Source organism: Lineus longissimus, chromosome 3 (genome assembly GCF_910592395.1).
Source record: "Lineus longissimus chromosome 3, tnLinLong1.2, whole genome shotgun sequence".
Lineage (NCBI taxonomy): Eukaryota > Metazoa > Nemertea > Pilidiophora > Heteronemertea > Lineidae > Lineus > Lineus longissimus.
Window position 1 is genome coordinate 12,747,611 of NC_088310.1, and position 27,305 is coordinate 12,774,915.

At 42.2% G+C, this 27,305-nt stretch overlaps 2 protein-coding genes across 2 annotated transcripts; one reads left to right on the top strand and one right to left on the bottom strand.

Moving 5' to 3' along the window:
* Positions 1–237: 237 nt before the first annotated feature.
* Positions 238–3,723, bottom strand: LOC135484779 (uncharacterized). The gene has a single exon (XM_064766459.1). It carries the CDS (start codon positions 3,721–3,723, stop codon positions 238–240), a length of 3,486 nt encoding a protein of 1,161 aa, XP_064622529.1.
* A 10,708-nt stretch (positions 3,724–14,431) lies between these two features.
* On the top strand, positions 14,432–25,621 carry LOC135484780 (uncharacterized). The gene is made up of 2 exons (XM_064766461.1): positions 14,432–16,516; positions 24,862–25,621. The coding sequence occupies exons 1-2, from the start codon at positions 14,432–14,434 to the stop codon at positions 25,594–25,596; spliced, it is 2,820 nt and encodes a 939-aa protein (XP_064622531.1). The 3' UTR covers positions 25,597–25,621.
* The last annotated feature ends 1,684 nt before the right edge of the window (positions 25,622–27,305 follow it).

Here is a 27,305-nt window from a genome sequence, read left to right on the forward strand (position 1 = left end):
ATTTTCAAATTTTGGGCATATTTTTGGCCCTGTAACCACCCTGCTAGCATAAAACCACCTAAAATATATTGCTAGAGGTCCATTTCAATGATATACACTGATATAACCAGCCATAGTAGACGTTAGAGGGGCTGATTCTCTCATCTAAGCGATTAAAGAAAATCGTCATTTTTTCACTCGTTGCCGCACAGAAGGGGTTAATTCAGCATGTTGTACAACGTTCCTGCAACTACAACATCATTTTTCAGAAACTAGAGATCCATACGAACAAAATGAGACCAATCCCAGCTTGTTATACCTCCGGTAGGGGTATCTCCTTAAATAGAGCCCTTTTTGAGCCTTGGCCGCTACACTAAAAGACGAGTCAGGTGGATCCTTCACCTTGAAATGAATAAAATCAGTGCTATGATCCCAAGAGACCCCAAGGGTCTTGACGCTATCGTTACCGCTACCTCCAAGACTAATAGACTCACCACTATGCACACTAGCTGGCTGACCTTCAGGTTTACCGATACCAAGAGAAATGTACCACTCCTTGACTCTGAAGCTCCCTGTCGCTAGGATTTCATCAAGATCACTCATCTTGCCTCGGGCAACGTCTGGTTTTCCACAGGAATGTATCAGGTCGTCCACGTATCGATCTTCTTCTAGTACCTGGGCAGCCTCCGGATGAGACGTCTTGTGGCGCTCAGCTATCTTCAACATCACTAGGCTCGCCATGTCAGGGGATGATCGATCACCAAATGCAACTCTGGTCAGCTTGAAGATTTCAGGGTCTCTTGTGTCATCCCGGTTTCGCCACAGAAAACGATGCACCTCGGTATCCTCAGGCTTCAACAAAATCTGAAGGAACATTTTAGACATGTCACCCACAATAGCAACTAAGTCCTCCCTGAACCTAAGCAATACTCCAAACAAGTTTCCAATCAAATTTGGGCCCTTATATAGAAAAGAATTTAAGGAGACACCCTGGAACTGACAAGCTGGGTCAAAGACTACTCTTAGGGGTGTGCTGAGTTTATCAGGACGGTATATGCCATGATGCGGCAGATAAAACCTAGGCCTCTTCTCAAGATCACAGGGGTCAACCCTTACGGCCCATCCCTTGTCGACATACTCCTGGACGGCGGCATCATAAAGCAAAGCCTTCTCTGGAGTACGGGACAGACTCCTTTCTAAAGAGATTAGCCTCTTCTTGGTCAGGCAATAATTGTCAGGCAAGAGACAGGGATCTCTCTTCCAGGGTAAACCGATCATGTATCGGTCCCCCTCCAGACTCACAGAGCTCTCCAACAGCGCTAGAGACTTCCTGTCCTCTGAGGACATGGGATCAACAGGGCATTGACAAGTTGGGGCTCTGACCCCAAGCACCTCCAGATCATACAAGTCAGACATATCGACCTTCCTAACCAGATTCACAGACAGCCGCTTAGGGGCCTTCCCCTCAGAACCGATTACATACCAACTCAGTGGGATGCGCTTGGCTATGGGCTCAAAATCCAATCCACGCCTGACCTTTTCCTCTGAGTGGAGATGACTGTACTGAACCCCCAATATTAGGTCGACTGGATCACCAGGGTGGGAGATGTTCAAATCCCTGAGATGAGAAAATGAATGCAAATATTCCATGTTCAAAGGTGAGACCTCAGATACTGTGCAATCCATCTCATGAGCCTCAACTAAGTGCTCCTCCCCTCCATCCAAATGGGAAATCCAGAACTTTAGTCTACGACTATCCTGCTGGCCCTGCTGTGACCCACCAACAACTTGAACTTCAATGGGCTCGTTCTTGCCCTGGAGGCCCAAACCTCTTGCAAAATCCCTCCGGATAATGTTGGTCGTTGACCCTGAATCAACCAAGACATTCCCCTGCCTGATCCTACCATTTTCAGCCCTAAACAACACCCTAACTACAGGCAGAATACCATTTTTGTCAATAGCCGCTGTGGCAGAACCTGAAAAAGGAGCAGACTGGACAATCGGAGGTGGAGAGTCAACATGTAGCATCACATGGTGCCACCTAGTGCATCCAGCTTTCCCACATTTCCTCTTCGACCTGCAGTCTTTAGATCGATGACCCCTGACAAGCCATGAAAAACACAGATTATGTGTCTTGACAAGATTGTGACGTTCTGAGACTGAATTACTGACAAATGTGGGGCACTCAGGCACCTTGTGTGGCTCAGAGCAGATGTAACACTTATACTTGACAGCCTGCGCAGCAAAGGAGCGACTACCAGTACCTTGCTTTTCATACTTACTACCAGCAACACCCTTGTCAGTGGAGCGGAGATCCCCAAAGTCTGGGTCGCACTTTGCCCTGACTTTCTTGCGTAGGAAATCGGACAGATCGGTTATTGATGGCGCGCGTATAGGGTCACGCTCGCGAATGTGGGCGGCTGTGTCCTGCCACTTGTCAATGAGGTAATCAGGGAGACGCTGGACGATGCGGCGTAGAGTTGCAACGGCGTTCACATCAGCGAAGTACTGGAGGCGCTGCAGACCTGCGATGACATTAATAACATCAATGGAGAAATCACGAAGTGCATCTCTAGAATTATCAATCTTTTTTCCCCTTGCAATTCTATCAATAAAGGCACGAGCAACTACACTGCGGGCCCCAAATTGGTCCTTAAGTTGTTTCAACGCGGTTGCATACATCACACCTGCACATCCTAAACCAGCTATCAAACGTTCAGCATCACCCGAGAGATGCATTCTCAATTGCGCAAGACGGGCATCATCTTTGAGATGTGGTTTCTCATGAATGTGTAGTTTAAAGCTATCGATAAAGTCTACATAATCGATCGCTTTACCGCTGAACGATTTTGTCTTTAATGTAGGAATGTCTCTACCCGCCTCTATGCGATAGAGGGCAGACGCTATAGTCAATTCACCACTGACACCACCGGGCAATACCGTATCTTGAAACTCCACCAGTTCATCGATCCACCGGTCGAAGGTGGGCTCTGGATCCAACGCGACTCCGGCAGATAGTCGAACACCAGACCGAATCGAAGACGGGCTGGCAAGCGGTACACCAATGGACGGTGTACTTGACAGCGACAATGGACCAGCAGCAGTCATCACTGGGGACAAGCCGGGTGGCGGACCAAAACCAGGTGGCAACGTAGCAGGAACAGTCGGCAGCGAGGCGGAAAACAGCCCAGGAGGGGCCATCGTGGCAGCAGCAGCAGTTGTACCGCTTGGCAGCGACACGGGAACCAGTCCAGCAGGGGGCGACGTGATGACAGCAGTGACTGGCGGCAATGACACAGGAACCAATCCAGCAGGGGGCGACGTGATGACAGCAGTGACTGGCGGCAATGACACAGGAACCAGTCCAGCAGGGGGCGACGTGATGACAGCAGCACCGGATGCAGGCCCACTAGTAGAAGCTGTGGGGGAAGGTGGCCGAGCTTTGGCCAGCTTCGATTGATGGGCAGCGGCTTCATCAATAAAGTTGTAATACACCTCAATCAGTTCCGCCTCCCAATGAACAAATGCATCAGCATCCGTCGAATCTTCCTCCACCAGCGAAATCATATCAGTATTGATGTCACATGCCTGTCTAAAGTCCGCTGCAAGGGCATCCAGTTCTCGCTCAAGTCTCAGCAGCGAAATCGTGTCCTTATCGATGTTCTCTTTAAGGCGGTTGATAGCCCTCGTGCAACGGGCACGCAGTCCTTTGCGTTTGCTCTTTAAGTCTTCCATCGGCGCCATGTCGATCTTCACCAGTGCAGAAGCAGGATTCAGAAAAGAATGGTGGAGACAGGGATGGAAAACTCAACAATTCGGGAATCGATTTCTAATCTTCTTTTAACACCATAACATGGGGTTTTCTGAAATAGTACAAACATGTGTCACAATCAGAAACAGTACATCACAACCATACTTGTAGTATACAAATGTCCTCAAATTTGTCTTTCCTACAACATGGTCTTACACGGAGAACTAAAACCTACATATTACTGTCACACAGATCATTGAAAGCAGTCCTAAATATTCTCACAACTTAGTACATGACATAATGATATTGGTACTGTTAAATCGCTGGGAGACGTTGCTCCTGTACACCGAGTGCATGCTCAATGCATAGATGTACGCATCGCACGAGGCGCGCACTCATCGAAACTTCTGGCGAAGCATTCAAGACAACAGACAATCAAACCTTGATTTTGATGTACACCTTTAACTATTCTGAATGACAGTGGGCTAGGGGTTTCTATACATATTTTGCTTTTACCTGAATCTTGAAACCTCCCGATTCAAACCATAAAGAGTTACAAAAAACCCACAAAAAAGAGGGACGAAGTCCGCGAAGACCTTCCCTGACAAATCGAAATGGCTGAAGCGCATGTTACGTCATCGCAACTCACGACGCGGGGTTGTTTCAGCGCGCGCGCGCAAGTTAAAGTTAGCGAGTGAACATGTCAAAGGTGACGATAGGCAAATAACTGGGAAAATAGGCGCAATATTCAAAACAAACGGCAAGTCGAGTTTTCTACCCTTTTGAAGCAAAAAGTACATGGCTTTCGAAGCCTTTTATCTGCTCTCTTTTTCCTTTCTTTGACAAAGCTCCCATTTGACGCAAAAGTTGTCCCCAAATATGTATAATCTTCCACAATATCAATTTCTTCCTCTCCATATTTAAACCTTGGTTTTACAAATCGGTTGCTTCTCCAGAAAATAATTACTTTTGTCTTCGATGCATTTACCTTTAGTTTCCAAACTCTACAGTATTCAAACATACAATTAAAAGCTTTTTGCAAGCCTTCAGGGGGGTCTGACACCATGATAGTGTCGTCTGCATACAGTAGTAGCATAATTTTGATGAGATTTCCAAGCTCATCTGTTACATTATATCTGTTACACAAATTTTCAATATGATGCAATGCTGAGAAATCCCTTTTTTCAAAGAAGGTTTCAATATCACTTAAAAATATGGAAAATAAGATAGGAGACAAATTTTCTCCCTGTCTAACACCAATGTTACTAACAAAAAAGTCTGAAACTTTACCATTACAGCTTATACAGGATTTGATATCTTGGTACATTGTTTTGATGACCTCAAAAATTTTGCTCTTTACACCACTCTTGAAAAGCTTTTGCCACAAACCAACTCTCCAAACAGTGTCAAATGCTTTCTGATAGTCTATGAAGGCCACATACAATTTTCTATGGTAAGCGAGGTAAATATCCACCAGGTTTTTCAGGGTGAAGATGTGGTCAATCGTTGAAAAATCTTCTCTAAAACCTGCTTGCGCCACTGAAATTGTATTCATTTTATCGAAAAAAACAGTTAAACGCTCATTTATTAAGGTGGTAAAAAGTTTCCCTACACAGCTCAGCAGAGTGATTCCTCTATAATTATTTGGATCTTTTTTATCTCCCTTGTTTTTAAATATAGGTAAAATCAAACCCTTAGACCATACTTCTGGGATCAGCGAATACTTCATAACCAGATTAAACAGCTTTGTATAGGTTGGCACCATTATAACTTCAGAGCATTTCAGGAATTCATTTGAGACCTGATCTACACCACAAGCTTTGTTGTTCTTCAAAAGTTTAATACACTTTCTTACTTCCTCCTCAGTGCAGACTCTGTTAAGAGTATCCAAGTGGGGTTCTACGTCCAAGTTTTTAAACAAAACATTGTCTTCATCATCCTCATTATACACCTCATCATTTCCTTCACCTTGGTTCAGCTCTTTAAAATGCTGGAAAAGATCAGTTATATCTGCAGTTACAAAGTCTTTTTTCTTGTCTACATTACCAAGTATTTTCCAAAATTCACTCGTATCTCTATTGTTTTTCAACTTGTTTACAAACACAAGCTTCTCTCTCCTCACACAGGCTTTAACATGCTTTTTGTAATGTTTCAGACTTGTATACATCATATTTCTATTTCTGTTGCTCTTGTCTCTACGAAAAACATTTTGACTTGCAGTAAAATCTCTCTTGAGTCCGACACAAACAGCACAGCCAGTTCGTCTCTTTCTAACCTGATGTGGTTTACTCAAGTTCTTCTTTCCTGTTTGCGTAGGGGGATTTGTAATCTTTGCAGCAGTTAACAAAATATTATTTACATTATTTGTAATTTCATTAACCGAACCAACGTCTACCTCGGTGTTACCTATTAACAACCCATCAAGTTTTTCATTGACTTGTAAAATTTGCAAAGCATCAAGATTATCGACATAAACTTGTGAATTTTCAGGTTTCCACTTTCCATAAACCCTCTCAGAGCTGAACGCTACACCAGCATCTTGTTCTAAATTCTCCCTCATATTTTCGGCTTTAAAAGAAAATTCAATGCTACAATGACCGTCAGAAAATAGAGGGTTAAACTCACTAATTTCAAATTTTGTAAACAATTGAAGCATCTCGCTATTTGCTAGGACGTTATCATCAAGAGCTACATCTTTCCATGTACACTTCCCAGTTTCAAAATCAGACCCTATCCTACCGTTTGCAATTAACAAATTTAGGTTCTTACACATTTCGATGAACCTATAGCCGAAATTGTTTACACGTTGTTGACACAAGTTATAACGTTGCAAATCAATACCTAAATCTCTCAAGTTGTCATAAGAGAAAAGTATATCATTCTATATTTCAATGCCTTCTACATCATACTTGTCCCTTTCTATCAAGTCACTCAATAACCCTGTATGGGCGTTGAAGTCTCCAGCCAGTATCAAGTGAGCGTCCTCTTTTGCACTTATATTTATCCAGTCATTTTCAATGTCCAAAAAGTTTTCTAAATCTGCATATCTGGAGCCCTCTGGCGGTAAGTACACATTTCCAACATAGACATTTTTGTCCACATTTAGAACATCTTTGTCAATTTTGATCCACATAACATGCTGGTTTTCCGTTTCTAACACCACAGCAGATTTATTATTCCACAGATTGTCTTTTATCAAAGCAGAGAGTCCACCACCCTGACCAGTTTTCCTGATCTTATGAAAAGTTTTGAAACCTGGGAAATCGCTAATAGTAATGTCACATCTGCTCAGTTTGGATTCTTGTATAACACAGATATCGAATTTATTTATATAATTGTAACAAAATTAGTCTTTCACCTCTTCGTTCCGTCTAGGACAACTCCTGGGTCCGTATTTTACATGCACCCGCTGTGCAGCAAGTACCTGTTTTCCAGGTCGGGATTTTATATACAACCGGACCATTTTTACTGGAGCAAATTTTCGTGTTTGAAGTCTATTTTCATCAAAACTGCGCCAAGTTAGACTGTCAAACTTCAGGGATACATTTGTCATTGGGAATCTATTGATTGAGAGCCTCCTGGTAAGTTGTTAAGTTGGTGAACGCTTGTATTTCACTATTTTTATGTTGCGATTTGCGACTTTCTGAAAGCTGTCCCCCATGTATGATGACGTCAGACCTCCACATTGTTTTGGATTGTGAGTGACGAACTTTCCAGTGGTAACTTTGCAAAGTGTTTTAAATCAGGTAAATGTTGGTGAAAAAGTTATTTCAAAGACATGGCTTATTTCATAAAGATCTGTAGCATCTTTTGGTGTCATTTTCAAAGCTGTGACTTTTGGGAATCTCTTGTACTTTGGGCCTAAAGTTGGCACATGTTTCAAAACGGGTTTGTTTTGTTATCATTTCGAGGGTCTGTAGTCCGTGGGTGACCCCCGTGGATTCGGTATAAAACCCTAATCAGCTGGGCGTGAGAGCAGATCGGGTGCTAGCATATCTAGCATCAGGAGGTTCTAGCCCTCCGGAGTTGACATTCACCCCAGTCGCATACTCCTAGCTTGCAGTTGCACAACATTGCAGAACAAGCCACATGTTACATATATGTTGGTCTTGCATTGAGATTGTTGTGTGAGTCAAGTTTCAAATACAGCTTTGAAGGTGGTCACACTGATACTGATAGAATTTAGCCAGGTAAGCGCCCTAAAGATATCTTTCTATTATATTTGCAATTTGAATTGTTGACTTTTGTTCAGCAAAAGGGGCAGAGTAATATACTGACTTTTATACAATTTATGGGAAAGTGTAACAGTCATAAAATGCCTGAATATTCAGCATCTAGTGTGCATGTTTATGCTGATGATCTAGTCATAATAGGCACTTTTATTGAACTGGAAAACCTGGTTGCTTTCCTCCATGAACTTTTAGATTTGTTGACCCGTTTGATAAATGGTGAAGATGTGGATATGAGCCTATATCCAGCCATCAACCACCTAGTTTAATCTGATTGAAACCTTTTTGTACCCGTTGTAAAATCATGGACATTCGCGTTTTGAGAGTTATAATAAAACTATTTAGTTAGATGAAGTAGTTGTGCCCTTTTGTGATAGCTTAGTAGTAGTTTTCATCCGGACTCATATCAGTGACCAAAAGCAGGTCACATTGCCCAAGTCTCGCCCAGTCTCTCATATTGGAATGAGAGAAGACATAGAGGACATGTCCCTGAAGTCAGGTTACTAGATCAAATCAGGAGGACCAGAGTCCTTGGATTTCCCCAGGTTGTGACAACTACTGCCCCATAAAAAGCCTTGACTTGGTTGTGACTTTGTCTCCAGGACATTATCACTGACGCTTTACCGCTCGGACAGGTTTCACGCTACATTGGCGACAGCTGTGGGATTGATATTTTCCCTATAAGGGTTATTTTTCAATCTAGTGATCCGAATCCCGTCCTTTGAAGCAAAAATGGCAAAGGGTAAAGGCAAAAATAAGGGCAAAGCACAGTCCAAAAAGGACACGAGAGTGCGTACCCGTAGTATGAATACCACACAGTTGGTAGATGAGGCATACCCTGTGGTTGAGTCGCTTGAAGAAAGACCAATCAGACCACTGTTTAAAGATGTATCTAGTGATCTAGAAATAGAGTTTTTAGGCCCCAATTACAAAAATGACAAGAGTGAGCCAACTGATATGAGTCCAACAATCCTAATGGATGAGAAATCTACTCCTGCTAACACAAAGGGTAAACGGGCTAAACTGGCCCCAGAGCCAGAAATCAGAGCCGGTGGTTCTGGGCAGAAGTCAACCTATGCCCGTGTAGCGAATAAGCCCCAATAGCTTACTAACACTACGGTAACCCCCCAGTGGGTAAAAGAAATCTGCAATAGTCATGATAGTATTAGGGGTGAAATGATTGATTTCATACAAAAATGTCAAGAAGAGTCCTTGTCAAAAATGTCAGCAATACGTGATGAAATGCAACAGGCACAGGTCAATCTGATGCAAAGCATGAAAACAATGACAAACCTATTGACTCCATTGGCACATGAAATAAAAGAAACTGCACTTGCAGTAGATGAGGTCAAATTTGACCAAAAAGCAACCCTAGACAGGTTCTGTGGGGAAATAGAGGCAACAATTGACTCTCAAGGGGAGGTAACCTGTAGCAACCTACAGCAATCAGTGGGTGAAATTAACAACAAAATAGTGACTGAATGCGCTATTGTTAAAGGTGTTCTCACCTCGGAATTCTATAAGTTACAAGTACAGTCTGAGTGCAAAATGCAAGCCACTGAAACACCACAGGCTAAGTCAGTAAAAAAACAGCTTGATTTGAGCAGCTGTATTGACCTCACAAATGTCACTGTCAGTGACCAAAATAATGCGCCTCAGCCAACAACGTCAACCCCGCTGCCAACAACGCAAACCTCGGCTACAGATACTGTAGTGAAAGAGAGGACAAATGCAAGTAAACGGCCAAAGTTGTCGTCATTCACTGGCAAAGGGTCAGAAACGTGGGAGATTTGGTTCAACCGGTTCTCGGCTGTAGCAAAGCGCGGAAATTGGTCTGATGAGGTTAAGCTAGATGAATTAATACCACGGCTAGAGGGTGATGCGGGTGAATTTGTGTTTGGCCAATTGTCTGAGTGTACCCGTCTTGATTACGACAAATTAGTCAAAGAGTTGAGTAGCCGTTTTAAGAAAATAGAATTGAGCACAACATATGGTAAGAAATTTACCAACAGGCTGCAGAAACCAGAAGAGTCTGCGGAAGCCTATTGTGCAGATCTTAAAAAGTGCTATGATAAAGCCTATCCAGGTCGAGACAATGAAGTCCGGGAAGCGGATATACTTCGCAAATTTTTAGACGGGCTATGGGATGGCAAATGCCAACATCAGGTAGAATTTTTAAAGTGTCCTGTAACAGTTGATGAGGCGGTGACCCATGTGGTTAATTATAGAGAGTCAAAGGCTCTTAGAAAAACACATGCGCAAAGAAACAGTCGGGCGCATGGACACCATTCGAGAACTGCAGATGATGTGGTTGTGGTGTTGGACAGTGAGGAATCTGAGGATGATGAACCTCAACCCACTGCCAGGCAGACTAAAGTTGACACAAATGGCAAGGGACAAACCCGATACAAAAAAGTATCATTTGAAGCTCCCAAATGCTCAAGTGTAGATGCATGTCAGATAATAAATAAGGCCACAGGCACTGGGTCAGGCGCCTCAATTGAGGACAGGCCTAAAGAACCACTCACTGCTGGTAGTATGCGTGATATCAAGGATGAGATAATAGCAGAGGTGCAAAAAGTATCCCAAACGATATCTTCAAACTCACGCTCTAATCATTATGATAGACCAAGGGAAAATAATGGCAATTTCAGGCCAAGGCAGGGACAAATGTCATCCAACCGTGGTGCACAAGCAAACCAAAAGCAGCGCGATACATGCTGGCATTGTGGTCGGTACGGCCATAGGCAATATGAGTGCGATGACTATCAGCGCATGTGTGATATGAGGGATGAGTATAGGGAGCGAGGGCCACCCAATAGACCTCCCATGGGAAGGCAGAACCATGATGCCGAGAGGCAACGGGCAGTCCACCCGAACACAAATGATAGAGGCAATAGTGTTGAAAGAGTTCATCAGTCACAGAATCATGCCCGACCGCAGGAAAACTAGTGCTGACCGTTCCTGAGGGCAAGGAAACGGTCAGTGAAAGCTTAGTTGCGCTGACAACTAGTGGCGATATTGGGGAAAAGACCGGTAAAATTTGTAGTGGAAATATAGAAGTGGACAAAGCTGAAAATGAAACAGTTAGGCGGCAAAAGTCCTTACCATGTGGCCTCTATGTATTGGGTGCCGTACAAAAGAAAGCTGTTACAATAACAGTAGATTCAGGGGCAAGTAAAACATTTATGTCCAAGAGAGTTTATGAGCAAATTGATGCTGGGCAGAGACCCAAATTAGAGGTAAAAGAAAAGTCTGAAGTTATGACTGGGGCAGATGGGAACCCTATATCGCGACTGGGAAAAGCTAGATTTGAGCTTCAACTTGGCCCACTTACACTTGAGTCGAGAGAGAAATTATAGTGGCAGAAATAGAAGATGATGTACTGCTCGGGGCAGACATATTGTTAAAGGAGCCTGGAGGGCCAGTCAACTTGTTGTTGAAGGAGAGACTTCTGATTATTAATGGGGTAGAGGTACCCTTGAAACTTGTGGGAGCACCAACAAAAGTGAGACGAGTTTATGCTGTGGACCATACATTGGTACCCGCATTTAGTGAGTGCATAGTAGACTGTTTTGTAGAGCCCAGAGAGGTTGGTCCAGAGAATTGTGACCGATGTTTGTTAGTAGAAAACTCAGAATCATGCTTGGTGAACGCATTAGATAATGCCACTGTAAAAGTGAGGGTTTTAAACCCAGATAAGCAACCCAAGTCAATTAAACAAGATATGACCATGGGTACGGCTAGTGATGTTAGTCAACCAGTAGAAATTATTTGTGAAGAGGAAAACCTTGACACAAGGGACGACTATACCTGTTCACGCCGCTTGATAGTAGAGTCTCCTAAGACAGTACATAGTGTAAAGAGTGACCCTAAAACTGACCATGAGGGTTTGAGAAAGGTGACTGTGGATGAAGGGGAGAGTGAGCATAATTTGACTAGTAAAAATGAGAAAAAGGTGAAAGAAAGTGAGAAGCATCAGGTAATAGAGGAAATTCCTGAGTTACCAGCCTATCTCACAGACTTGTTTGCCCGTTCCTCCGTCAACTTAACACCCCCACAAAAAGTAGAATTAGCGAAATTGCTGTTTGAATTTCAGCATGTGTTCTCCAAGGATGAGAATGATATTGGGCAAACCAACTTAGTTGAACATGTGATTGATACTGGGGATGCACTCCCAATCAAACAAAACCCTCATAAAGTACCATTGGCATATCAAGATGATGAGCGCAAATGTATCCAGAAACTGCTTAAGCAGGGAACAATACGTCCCTCAACTTCACCTTGGGCCTCTCCGATTGTCTTGGTAAAGAAAAAGGACGGAAGTATACGTCCTTGTTGCGATTTTCGTCGCGTCAACAAAATCATAAAGCCAGTGAGCGAAGCCACACCATTGCCGCGTGTAGCAGATTGTCTCAGCGCGCTAAGTGGGGCAACTCTGTTCTCTACTATGGACGTCACGAGTGCATACAACAACGTGCCGGTAAAAGAATCTGATATCCCAAAAACTGCTATCTGTTCAAGATATGGGCTCTATGAGTTCCTTTATATGCCCTTTGGCAGTGCCAACTCTGCCCAGACTTTTCAAAGACTCATTGAGATAGTTCTAGGGGCTATGCAGTGGATTTCAGTGGTCTTGTACTTAGACGACATAATATGTCATGCTAACAATTTTGAGACACACTTAGAGAGACTCTGTGAAGTCTTCCAACGCTTAAGTGATGCTGGGCTAAAATTGAAGCCATCAAAGTGTGCATTTCTTCAGACAGAAGTACTATTCCTAGGTCACTTGGTTGATGAATCCGGTATCAGGCCTAATCCAGACAATGTAATGAAACTGGTCAACTGGCCTACTCCAAAGACTCCGACTGATGTGCGTGCAGTGTTAGGGCTAGCCTCTTACTAGGTACCCCAAACCCAATGAAATTACTGGTGGAATGCTAAAACAATGGGCTGGATGCCTCAACTTCAGTCCATTGGTATACTATAACACTTTCCGGGAAGGCTTTTCTGATCTGTGAACGCTGGAAATTAAGTTTGATCTTTTATCTCAAAAATGTTCTTTGTATCTCTTTATTCCATGCGAAAATAAACCTACAGCATCCAGTTAAACACAGCACACTTTCCAACATTTTGAGAAAAATGCAGCTGATTAGCCAATACCTGTGCGGCTTTGTCTTAGTGGAGCCTGCTTCACAAAACTACATGAACTGAATTCGCAACCGCGCTATTTTAAGACAGTTCATTTCCTGGAAAAAACACAAATAGTATCATGTAGCCGAGATTTTGAGGTTTATTTTCGTATGAAACACTTGCATTTTCATTCCCGGCAAGCCCCACAAATTTCAAGCTGAAAGCAAAGATTTGGGGTTTACATACAGTTTTTGCCGTTTTTTGATCGGAACCCCACCTCAGACCCCCCAAAAACTTGGTATCCACGGAAAGGGATTTTTTTCAACTCTCCAAATCAATTGACGAAGACAGCTTCCAATCGACGGCGGGCATGCGCAATGCACATTTCTTGGCTAGCTCCACAGGTCAAACCGAGGCCGCGCGTCTCAAAATGGAAATCTCAGCAGGTCTACAAGATCTTCTTCAAGATCGCGGTAAGTGCATTAAAACATCATAAAACCATACATATTCACAAAGATTAATGACTTATGATTAAGTTACTGATAGCAAACTGTGTTTTTTATGCCTGTTATGATAAGAAAAGCAGCTTTTGAAGTGGGGTGTTGAAAAACTTGTGAAAAAAAGCCGATTGGCATTGGAAGACGCCGTCGTCTGAGGCGATTTTTTCGTTCATATCATCGTCTAACTCGACAATTTTTAGTATCAGAAAATCATAAAATGTCCAAGGAGCCATTCTATGTTGATTGTATTGAATAATTGATAGATTCCTGGCCCTGATAGGTAGTTGAAGTGCACCAAATAATTTTCAAAATTGATTGAAGCGGCGGCCATTACCGCAAAATTTGGCTGTTCTATGTACTTTGCATACTCCAACAGCCACTGGTGTTCACTTACGTGTTGACTGTGTATATCGATTCCTTGTACCAGGGGGTGCAGACACCTCCGAGAATGGCAGTTAACAACAGCTGAGACTAGGTTTTTTTCAATCAAAATGACTGTATTTCATTAACCTCACAGATGAAATTAATTGCTCAACAATATTTCTGCTATGCTATCAGGCCTAGGCTTACACATGTTTATTGTTGTACAAATAAATAGGCCTATCACATTTAGTGACATGTACTGTCATGACAGTCCTGTCCCATCAGGTTTATTAGAATGGTTGACACATTTTAATCTTTTTTTTGCTTAAGTTAAACCTGTGTAACTTTTTTTTACAGAAGATGACTGGTGCAGGCAAGTTCGGCGATATCTCCAAGCCAAGGGAAAGGGGAAAGGTCGCCCACCTAAACTTCCAGAAACGAATAGAGATCGAGTTCATAATCATCAACTTGTCCAGATGGGGCGGCTGAAGTCTGAACTCAGCAAGTCATGGAACGTCATCACAGAGGTTATGTCGTTGATGTTTGACTTCCGTGGATCCCGTGGCTTCCGCACATTGATTAGAACTGCTCAAAATAAACTGAACGTTCTGACTAATGAGGAAGTCCCCAGTTTTCTTGATGCCTTTGTTGACTTGGCGCTTGTTGGGCCATTGTGTTCATCCCTTGGTGTCAATCGTCATAAACTTTTAGATCCCACGCTACTGAAAGACTGTGACAGTGACATCTTTGGCATTCATCAGCTGAAAGTTGGTGTACTTTTTGAATTGGATGACTTTCGAAAGCTGGAAAAGATTGATCTTGAGCACGTGTGCACTTGGTTACAGGTGTTAGGAAAGTTAAGTTCTGCTCCCCCTCAGGACAAAGTGAAAGACATTCTCGGTGAACTCCGGAGTGAATTTAAGTCGTTGAACAAGAGTAAAGCGAGAAAAGGTGATCTTCTGGATGAGCTCTTGCGACGAGATATTGGTGCACAGTTTGACTTGGAAGTGATTCCTCCGACATGTTCGAGTCCAAATGAATCTGACACTGAGGCAGTAGGCCTACATTCAGCATCAGATCTTGATGTTAGTACTGGAGATCCTGGAAGTGGAAAAAATGAGGAACTGGAATCCAATAAATCTGAGATTGTGGAGCATTCTGGTGACCTCATGTCACCACAGAAACGGGGGGCTTTGATAAAATCACTCAAGGGTGAGCTTGAGGGAAAAAATGTTCTAATTGGTGAACTAAAAACAAAGTTGGACGCCCTTGCTGAACACTCCAAACATCTTAGTGGTCAGGTATCTGAATTGAACACCACAAATCGTGAAAAGGACGCTGAATTATCAGAACTGAAGGCACGTTATTTCCATTTGAAAACCAACTTGTCAAAAAAAGAAAAGGACCTTTCTGACTCTCAACAAAACTTAGTTGAGTTAAAATCTAGTGGTGTTTACCAAAGGTCGCTGAAAAAACTAAGTGAACTGCAGGAGCAGGAGCAAAAGCTGGAAAAAAAACTTGCTTATCAACGTAGTGTTAATGATATGAAAGAACAAATTGCTCCTCTAAGAGAAAAAATCACGAGCCTTCAAAACCTCGTTAGTAAGTACAAACTTCAGAACAAAACAAATGCCGACAGGGTAACTGAAGAAAAAAAGGAAAGAAAAGCTCTAAAGGCAGAGCTTGTGACTCTGGAGGCAGAATTACTTCATTATCGTAGTCCTGACTCGTTCCAAACACGAGAGGATGTAAATAACCGGTTCACTGATGAACTTGAGTTGTGTGCCATGGAATTGTCAGGTGAATGCGAGGTTGCATCAGCACGTGTAAGAAAGGTTATTCAGTGTGTAAGCAAATGGTTGCATGGCCAAAACATCAAAGATGGGGATCTTCCCAGTGCCTCAACCGTCTGCAATTTTGTTGACCGCGCACATGTCTTAGCAAAATTGCAGGTAGCAGAGGAGTGTTCTGAGAGCAAGTGTTGGGATTTGCATAGTGATGGAACCTCTAGGGACCACAATAAGATAATTGGCAAACAAATCACCTTAGAAAGTGGCCAAACCAGGTCTGTTGGGTTTACACCTGTTGCAGTTGAAGACAGTGCGTCCTTGCTAGACAATGTGATTGCAATGATTGATGAACTGAGTGAGTTGTACTCGGATTGTTCAAAAAATGAAAAAGACACTGTCTTCAGAAATTTTCTTGAGAAAATGTTTGCCGTAATGAGTGATAGGTGCAGTGTTAACAAGGCATTCAACCGCCAACTGAGTGAATACAAAACAAATTTTCTTGGTAATGAAGTTGACACCCATTTCTTGTTTTGCAATGCCCATTTCCTTCTTGGTCTCAGCACAGCAGTTGAAGCAAAGTTAAAAGATATAGAAAAAGATCTTGTGGCTGCATTAGGTCATGGCTTGGGTCGTGATGCCAACCCTAAATTTCGCACTTTCAAGAATGCTTCTGGTTCAGCCGCCTGTCGATTTGTCCGACTTACCTGTGATGTGCTAGGACCAAGGGGGGATGAGAAGAATGGTTGCCGGCTCAAGTGGCTCTCTTTTCTGGTAACCGGAAAAACGCCGACCGACCGACCGACCGACCGACCTACTCGCCGACTCGCCGACCGAAAGGAGTTTCGTAGTTGAGCCTTGCACCATGGTATCATATTTAGCGTCTTCGTTTACTAGCGCCTATAGCATGATTGTATAGTAAAAGTAATCGATCTCGCGCTTCGTGCACGGCCAAGTCTTCTGCCTGCGGGAAATCGAATCATGTCCCAAAGAATTATCATCAAACATCATACTGAATTTAAGATAATTTGAGGACCGGTGTAAAAGTAGAAAGTGTCCCCCCTGGAAAAAGTGTCCGGGCCTATTGTATTCTTACAGATTATAGCATATGGTTCTATAGGCCATGACCGTCAATAACTCGGCGCACAATCGAATCCTTTGTTCCCGGACATTTTATCCTAGGACATTTTAAACTTCTACGCCGGTGTAAAAGAAAAAAGTGTCCCCCCTGGAAAAAGTGTCCGGCCCTATTGTATTCTGCAATATGGTTCTATAGAGACCCTGACAGTCAATAGCTCAGAGATTGAAGCGCATAATCGAATCCTTTGTTCCCGGACATTTTATCCTAGGACATTTTAAACTTCTACACCGGCCGTTTGTCGGTCTGTTTGTTCCACCACACAACTCCTCCCAGGTGGCTATAGGTCCGGTGTAGAAGTCTAAAATGTCCTGGGAAACAAAGGATTCTATTATGCACTATATATAATCTCCGAGCTACTGATGGTCATAGCTTCTATAGAACCCCATTGCAGAATACATAGTAGGGCCGGACACTTTTTCCAGGGGGACATTTTCTACTTTTACACCGGGCTGTTACACCACAGCAAACTGATTAGTAGCTTTTGTGACGAGGCTATGCCAGGACAACCAAGGAGCCATTGTTAAGGCTCAAACTGATGTTGCATTTATAGCTCCGCTGTTTCAGTTGTTCAGTTGTTAACTTGGTAAAAGATCAAGGACAGTGGAGGTACTGGTATAGGGCAAACCCTGAAGTGGGCAGATTGCGAGTGTTTCACTGTACCTTTCAGTACCACAAGCCCCTTAGCCAAAGGTGATTTTTTTAATAGGGAGGGAACAGGATCAGCTTCTTAGGCCCTATTAAACTAGGAAACAAAACATTGGACACAGTCCTATAGAAATAAATGTTTATTTCAAAACAATTCAACAAGTTGGACATGAGATTTTAAGTAGTGTAGTATTCAAAGACAAAGATTACACAAATACTAGTAGTATTAGCAAATGAAAATAATGCAGTCATATTAATCAATATACAGCGCGCCGATGCGGTAATCACCCCCTCACTTTCAGTTCAACTTATATAATTTTTGAGTTCAACTAATAATATTACTCGCGTTGACTGATTAAACACAAAAAGGTCTTATCCAGCTAATAAGTGTGAAAGTGTCAGGTCCCTCAACAACATACATGTAAGAGACATTTTCCCTGGTAAATGATACAGGTCCGAACCAAAAATGCTTAACATGGTGGTTTACACAAACACAACCATACAACAGCAGTAGATTTTGTAAACTAAAATATCAGAATCTATCTTTCATGCTCATAAGCCATTTCAGCAGTTAATTTCAGCAGTTTGAATAAACATACATGTACATGTATATTGTAATATGGACATTAATATTTCAACGAACCTTTGAGACTCAGGGAGTCAGGTTCTCAGTTCCTCTTCTTCTGTGAAGGAGGATCTGATTATGCAAGACTATAAACCTTCAGGCTAAGAGACCGAACACATTATTTTCAGGAACACAAAAACAAATACAGTAGGTATAACTAATCATCATCAATATGAGCGACACTGAAAGAAATATTTAAAAACTTAAAAACTAAAACAACTGTCACAATTTAATGCAACATTAATTCAGATCATAGTACATGTACATGTATAATGAAATTGACTTAGATCAAACGAAACCCAAAACAAAACATTCTGAAGAAGAGAAACCACTCAATTTGCATCAAATTAACCATATTTGTTTAAATAGCAACTCGCAACATACCACCTTGACTATGCCATTCATATGAAAATAAATCAATAAAATGTGCTGAATGTTCCAAAAGGTTAATCAAAATAAACTTGCATTGTTGTATTGCATGCTCATTGCTACAACATCCATCAATAATTATTTGGTAAGATTATTGATTACATACATTTTTGAAACATTACATCACTTGTAAGACCATATGAAAATGCGGTTTTACTTAAGTAATCTTAAAATACTAATATAGGATGGTGATGAAAAACTGATGCATAATATAACAAACATGTACCCAATAGGCAATACATAAAACTTTGGATTATGAAATTAAATATCCAGATACAACTTACCACCTTGACTCTGTAATTCACAGTAAAATAAATAAATAAATTTGTGACCAGTTCCAGCAAAACCCAAAAACCCACCAGTAAGCAGAGTGAATACTTTCAACCGATTTGTACGATCGTGGTAGGTCAAGTTTAGCTGCAGCTCGCCACATCGCAGAACCCTTATGAATGCAGTAAAGGTTTTTGTATTATACCAGTATCCACACAGAAGTACATTGTAACTGTCCAGAAAGCCCATTGATTGACTAATTCCTTTGAAACAACATTAGACATGTTAAATGTACACTAAATCATAAGACATAACAGTAGGCATTTACCCGAGACATAAGAACTCTAAATAGCAAAGATATAATCAAATGACTGAATGTCGTCATGGTAGTCAGGTAGTTTGTACATACCAAGTAATGTATGCAGGATGGCTGGTACTCATGACAATGATTAATACAAGGATTGGAAAAAAGCATCCAATCGTTCCAAATGGTCACTGCTGAGTGTAGGTTTAATACTGTCAGGAATGACAATGTTGTCAGATGTTACCCTCCCATGTTTAATCACAAGGCATCCCTTCTGGAGATGATAGTACGTATTCTGTGGATTTGGTGTCATCACCAATTCACCAGTATTTGGATGGCGGTACTCCCTATATTCCTGGGTTTTCAGAATGACATCACTTGGAGCTGTCCTATCTTCTTCTGTGAAACAACCACGGCAACCATAACATCGTTTTATGATACCTGCGATGAAAGTTAGCTCAAATTTCTTGGTCATCTCGTCTGGAATGACCTTTTCAAGATCACTTGGTTTCCCAGCAGCTGCACTTGGCTGGCGCTTCCTTGTGGCTGGCTTTCTCCCACGAGAGGAGGACATGTCCTTCTGTAACACCTTTGAAAGATTGACGGCTTTACCTTTCTTTCCAACAAATGAAAGAAATTTGTCCATCACACCCATATCCTGAGCACACCTCAAGCTGTGAGAGCAAAGGCCAAGTGACTTGTAGTTGGCACAGTCACACTCACATCTCCCATTTGGAAGCTGCGACACAATGTGTGGCTTTCTGGGGTTCGACCTGCTAGGTACGATCCGCATTGTGCTAGTACCAGGGACTACCCCAACAGTCATGTCTACTGCTTTACTGCACATGTCTTCCAAAATGCCCACTGGTATATTGCCATGATGAATGTTGTAAGTTTTCACTTTCTCGTAATAGATGTTTACGCTGCTTTCTTGAGCCAGTCCTTCGTTGAGTACTAACTGATCAGTCGATGATGGAATGGGAAAGGGTGCGTTGTGAAATTTTCGTACTGCAGCAATACGGGCAGTTGGACTGGACGCCATCTTTGCCCAATCCTGTGGTTTGACTTCGTACATGCGGTATTCCGGTTTAAGCTCGTATGGACCTCTATTCAATATGGCTTCCTCCAACCGTTTCTCCTGTTCATTGACAAACTTTTCCAAATTTACGGCAAAGGAAAATTCATCAATGTTCTTTCCTGTCTCTTCCTTCATGATTTTGTGCACTAGCTCAACAGAGTTAGTAGTGTATCTCTCATGGGGAATCCCAGCCATTTCCCGGATGGGAGCTATCAGTGAATCGCACATGTATTCCGAATAGTTTTCAAGAAACCAAACATAGAACTGAGCACCTTTCCCATTGCTGCAACTCTCCCACTTAGGCTTCAACTTTTCAATCGATGAGGCAAATGCTGACCTACTAGCAGAATCAATCAATCCTACCACTGCCACCTTTCCAAATATATCAGCCAGAAACTGGTCCTTCTCACAAATATGCAGCTCCTCTAGCTTCCTGGTTATGTTCTTTTTGGCATGGAGCTCGCATCCTACATGGGTGGCGAAAGGAAATTCATCTCGGAAAGCGCCCTTAAGAGCCTCTTCATTATCTGAGCCAAAACTGAGGACATTACCTAGCCGTGGGTCCAGGATTTTTAATGCACTGGCAAACTGCGCATAAGTTTGCTTTGTTTTCTTTTGGTGGACCATGACTGGACCAATCGTCACAGGCGATTTTACACTACCGCGCCGGTTCAGCATTTGATGTTCATACGCTATGACAGTCACATCAAACTTGCCAACACCAAATGTGACATCCACTGCGAAAGGCCGATACTTCTGTGGATTGCAGCAAAACCGTGCTATATCGTTTAGCTGGCGATCCGAGCACAGAACAGCAATGGGCTGTGGCGCTCCCCGGACACTTCTCAAAAATTTGTCATTTTCCTTGCATTTTACTTGAAGGGACAGCCAGGGATCATTGTCCTTTCCCTTCGGGCGCATTTTCCTAACTTGTTCATAGGACCTAGGAATTTCCCCCATGCTATGAGTCTCGGCCAAAGGTGTCGTTACCATATTAAACACCTTTGTGTGTTTAAGATGATTGTCCGACTCCCTAATTTCGTTTTTGACGCTTTCACAAGTCCTGAAATAGGGAGTGGTCAACTTTTTGGCGTTACCATGCACTCCTGGAGACACTGCATGCTCCTCATTTGCAAAGCTGTATTGAATGAGAACAACACTTTTAAGTTTCCCGTTCGTCGTCATAGAGTCAATCCTTTTCCTCACATCTTTATGCGCATTCAGCTTGAAAAAATCCCTTCTTACAGTTATTTGTTCCTTTCCATGATCATCCAATTTGAGGTTGTCGTGATTGTTATCTAAGTAACTACCACGGTAGTTGTATCGCTTATTCCCAAGGTTCTTCCACGAACCCATATCGTCACACTTGTAATCCAAATGATTTCGGAGGCGAGACGAATCAACAAGGAATGTTACATTATTTTCAACCAAGATTGGCTGTACCGATGCAACCTTTTCCAAAGGTGCATCCAAAAGAAGATTGATCAGTTCTTTTTGATTTGGGACATCCTTGCCAAAACAGTAGACCGGAAGGTCTGGATTCCCATGATAGTATGATCTCTCTATTGTTGTGCTTGGTTCGTCATTCATGTCGCTGTCAGTGTCATCGCTAATGACTACCACTGATTTTGGAGACCTAAAAGATAAAATCATTGTGCGTTCAGTTAACGGGAACTACACACAGGCAAAGGTTTCCATGCGTTGATCCATCATAGGGTTGAGCATCAACGTTCCATTCTTGCCCAATATTTGGATAGGTATCATACCATGGATGGAACCAATGGTTATATGTACCATCAACTGTGGGCCCATCATTGATCCATGGATGGAATCCCTTATAGCATTTTTTGACCTTTCTTATTTTCCAGAATTGGAAACTGCCTCACAAATTAGTATCTTTGTACTTTGACGCATAGGGTCTATAACAGAACTTCTATCAATGGATAGTCCGTGGGCCATCAGTGGATCTACCATGGGCTATCATACAATCTACGATGGGATCCCTAAGTAAAACATGATTATGATAGTCATAATATTCAGATATTCATACTCTATAACAAAGCTAAAGACAAAACTTATGTTTTTGCATCATCATTATTTGTTAATCAAAGCAGTCTGTGCCAGTGTCAAGCCAATCAGAGAGTAGTTTCGGAGTTATGCCAGATTTGCCAGCCCTTCCGGTCCAAATCATACCTTGTGGTTTGCTGCAATTCATCATCATCACTTTTTTTATCGGGGGTAGATGGTGGGACAGAGGTTCGGGAACTTAAAAAAAAGAAAGATTTTGATTAAAGTAATGTCAATACTGACACATAAGGTTCACCATTTTCACAAGATGTTTCATGATATGATAATGATAAGCATCTGATGAACCTGGTTCACAAAGGAAGTTTCTTTTCCAAACTTGATATTACCATTTCTCTACTTACGGTACCCAGAACTGTACCCAGAACTGTCCAAGAATATGTCAGTTTCCTAGGCCAAGCTATATACACAATTTCAAAATGATTTAAAAAATAGTATAAAATGTAGGCCAACCCGGGGGGGCCTAATTTCATTTAGCTACCTTTACCTTTTATTGACTGGAGGTAAATCAGGGAGGTGGATGTCATCTTCGAGCTCTTGGTTTTCCAGGTTTGGTACAAAACTGAAAAAAAGAATATAAAGTTGAAGAGTGGATTACGTTGAAACGTGTGTGGGCTTGAAAATGTGGTGAAATCAGAAACTTGATATTCACTTAATACCACTTGAATTTCATGGAATTCCCTCAAGTTTTATTAGAGTGATTGCAAAATCATTGTGAAGTTGCAATGTGATGAATTTCAACGGACTGGACTGCATGCACAGGATTACTCCACCTGTGATATATCTTTATTACATTTACATGGGTACATGTAGATCATCCTCCTCATCGACTCGTGCAATAATATTTCTGAATCTTATATTCTCTCTTTCCTTGTTCCTTCGGTTAAATGCCCGCAATTAGGGTATCACTATCAGTGCTGAGACTGCACTTTAGACTGACCGTGACCTACCTGTCATTCTCATTTTCATCTTTCACTTTGGTTTGGAGCACAAGTTTCCTTTTGCTAAAATAAGAAAAGAACACCCTTTGTAAGACTGCCGGTAGTCGAAACCCATCCCTGCGTCAGTAACAAGTATAGTAGAAGCTCTCTTTCAAGGAACTGGAAACCCTTGGGACTGACAAATGCTGCTCTTAATAGAGAGGTCAAATTTAATGGAAACAACCTACTAATTTGGGACCAAAACTAGTGTCCTTTTCCCTAAGCTAAATGTACCTTATCTACATCATTCATAGTGTACATGTTAGCCTAAGAAAAAACGATTTCCTGAAAATCAGCATAATTTCTTTGGCTTTTGGCTATTTCTTTTCTGTTTTTTTCCCTAGTGGTCTCAAGGGTCTAGGACATTTCCCCCTCGACAAGCTACCACCCCCCTGACGATTGCCCCCAGGACAATTCCGCCCTTTAACCAATTGCCCTAGGACAATTGGTCATGGACATCACCCCCCCCCCCCCCCCCCCCCAGACAAATGCCCCCAAGCTTTAGCCAATTGCCAGGGGTAATCGTCCAGGGATTAATCATTCACGGCTGGGGCAACTGTCCTTGGGACATTTGTCAAGGGGCGGGGGGGGGGGGCAATTACCATTATCAAAGGAAAAGTCACGACTAGGTGGGCCTACTTAGGTCATGTATGATGTACATGATGTAGGCCTAGTCCTAGATCATCCAGCCCTTTTGAAATTGTATAGGCCTACTTTACCAAACTCGTCCCCAGTGCAGTATACGTACCACCAACACCACTGGCATAGGCTGAATCGCTTTCACAAGAATGTTGTGAAGCGTTGGCCCAGTGCCAAAAATAAAAACTGCCTTATGTACTGAATAGGGTATAGATAAGATACATTTTAGATAGAAAACACATTTTTTGTCAAAATACTTGAATTTGGACGTTGATTATCTACGATTTAAGAATAACATGCTCAGGACTACTTGAATCCTTCCGCCAAAACGCGTTGTACGGTCAAAAAATTAGTATATATCGATGCGCATAGTTTAATGCATAAAGCAGTAGACCAAAAGTAGATCGACGCAGTCTATTCCAGTGGTGTTGGAGGTACGTAAACTCAGCTGGGGACGAGTTTGCTACTTTACTTTTGATTTGGCAATTTAGGCTAAATTGTACATTATTATGTACAGGCGTCAGTAAATTTGCTCTCTCCTCAGTCTTCTTCTACCACACATGATGACACGGACTGACACGCATTTTAAAAAGTAGCCATGCCGTGTCCATGTGCCAGCATCTGTACGCCTACATGTATACATGTATATAGGAAAAGCACGTGCATCCACTACCCGTCATCGACTAAAAAAAACATCCAACAAAAACCACTCTGAGTGCATAGATTGGGCCCGTTATCTCGTTTATATATCGACTATTAGGCAAACAATGTCTTTAAGATGATGTCATCATCATTTCCTTACCGATTAGGCTTGCTTTGCCGGTAGAATTCTTGTAGGAATTCCATCGATTTCTCGGGACTGCTGCCGCTGTCAGACTCCATCATGCTCACGCTGGGTATGAGGAGCGAATGGGATGCCGTAAGTGAGGTTAGAGTCGGCGAGTAGGTCGGTCGGTCGGTCGGCGTTTTTCCGGTTACCCTCTTTTCTTGAAGAAAATCTTCAGAAGAAATCAAAAGTAACAAGCTTCAGAATGAACCGCTTCAACAATTTCTTTCTTGGGGCCGCCACTCTTTTTCATCATTCCTCTGATATGATACTGTTTTTTGAACATTTTGAACAGCTGAACTTGAAATTGGAGAGTGTTCAAATTGATAATACATCCCCTGAGATTCTGGCCTTGGCACGGGCCCTTGGCATACTTTATTATAAGGTTAGTGGGCCATTTTGGCTCATGCTTCAGGGAGATGTTGAGTATGTTGACCAGTATCAATATATTCAAGAGATGCTTGCCAAATTCAAGCAGTGGGAAGCAGATTCGACATCTCTCATGTCAAGAGACCAAAATGGTATATTTGGTGCTCAGTTCTTCCCTCCTCGGGATGAAGTCTATGAGAGTTTGTTCTCTGACATGCACTCCTCAGAGTCCGACTTGACCAAATCGGCTCTCGAGAAGTTGATGACTGCATGCATAATGGTCACAGAACGACAACTTGTGGACTTCCTTCCTGGGGGGAGGTACAGTTCACCAGCAACAGAAGAGCAAAGAATTTCTATGAAACACTGCAAGTTAACTAATCTAGTGAGTGAATGGGAATTCGGAGATCTCATCTTTGGAATGTATAAGCGTAGAAATGCTTCCCTTTTTGGCTCACCGTAGGGGAGTCTATACAACACCGCAGTGTCCGTCGTCCGTCGTCGTCGTCGTCGTCGTCGTCGTCGTCGTTGTCCGTCGTATCCTAGTTCAAAAACAGTGGCACGTTTTTTAACCGCTAGGCCTATGAACTTAAAACTTTGTACACATGACCCCCTAGGTCAGATGACCCGTGACACTAAATTTCTGTCCGATCTGATTCTCTACTTGGCCACCAGGGGGCCAAATGTGGATATCTAAAAAGTGTGATATCTCGCTTATTAGTGACTTGTTTTCGATAAAACTTTTGTGGTAGGTACTCATAGCAAGGATACATCATATATCATACGGGTTTTTAATTTGATCTACTTTTCAAGGTCGCAGAGGTCAAATGGCGTGAATTGGCCGTTTGAGTGTAACTATGGCACGTTTCTCAATCACCAAAGCTATGAGCTTGAAACTTGGTACATATAACCCCCTATATCAGATAACCTCTGGTGCTGAATTTCAGCCTGATCTGATTCTTGACTATGCCACCAGGGGGCCAAAACAGAAAAAGTAAGAAGTGCAATAGTTTGTTTATTAGCAAATTGTTTTTGATGAAATTTTTATGGCAGGGACCCCTAGCAAGGTTACCTCAGATGTTGCACGATTTTTCGGATTTGACCTACTTTTTAAGGTTGGAGAGGTCAAATGGCGTAAATTTGCTATTTGAGTGTAACTATGGCACGTTTCTCAACCGCAACAGAAATGAACTTGAAACTTTGAACAAATGACCCCCTAGGTCAGTTGACCTTTTACACTGAATTTTGGTTCGGTCTGATTATTGACTTGGCCACCAGGGGGCCCAAACTCAAAACTCAAAAAGTGTGATTTCTCGCTTATTACTGATTTGTTTTTGATAAAAGTTTCATGGTAGGTACTCCCAGCAAGGGTACATCACATATCTTACAGGTTTTTGATTTGACCCACCTTTCAAGTTCACAGAGGTCAAAGTTGAAAACTTTACCGTTCTTGGTACGTTTTGTCGTTGTTCAATGTAAAGAGTTTTAATTTTGTGCAATGATGCATCTAAGAAGCCATTATTTGTATGCCAAGTTTCAGCCAGATCGGAATTCAAATATGGCCGAAATTGCATGTTTTGTGGGTTTTTCCTCGTATTGTGGCAATCCAAAGGTCGTGAGTTCAAACCCCGGTCAAGGACAGCCAAAAATATTTTTATTTTTCATCTTTTCCTTTTTTATTTTCTGAGTTCTATCTTACATTTTCTTCATTTTTTGATTTATTTGGTGCCATAGATTTAATTAGGCGGCCATCTTGGAAATGGTTTTTTGCCGATTGCTGTAGTGTAACGAGTGATGAAATTGTTATGGTCAGGTGGATGTGTCTACATCACATATCACCCTGGTTTGTTATTTGACCTACCTGTCAGGGTCACTGAGGTCAAAGTTAAAAATGTATTCACCATTGTCATACTGTAGCACTTTCTGTAACTGTCTACTAAAAATACTTACGGTGAGCACAATGGCCCCTGGCCGTTTCATTTACCATTCAAGTCTGCAAATGATAAAGAGAAATTACACAATTTCTCAGTGGCTCACTAGAAAACCACCTGCTGAACGTAAAAGGCTGCTGAAATTTGCCCGGTCAAAAAGTTCTACTGTAAAGGGGAAATACAGAAAGGAAGACCCTAGTGAAGACCCTAGCTAGGCTTGAAGAGTCCCGTAGAAACAAAG

Excerpts from the sequence above, each read along its gene's own strand:
- LOC135484780 (XM_064766461.1), top strand. The coding sequence starts at position 14,432 with ATGGGGCGGCTGAAGTCTGAACTCAGCAAGTCATGGAACGTCATCACA. Across the intron at positions 16,517-24,861 it reads TCAAGTGGCTCTCTTTTCTG|GTGAGGTTAGAGTCGGCGAG; the intron begins GTAACCGGAAAA and ends GGGATGCCGTAA.
- LOC135484779 (XM_064766459.1), bottom strand. The coding sequence starts at position 3,723 with ATGGCGCCGATGGAAGACTTAAAGAGCAAACGCAAAGGACTGCGTGCC.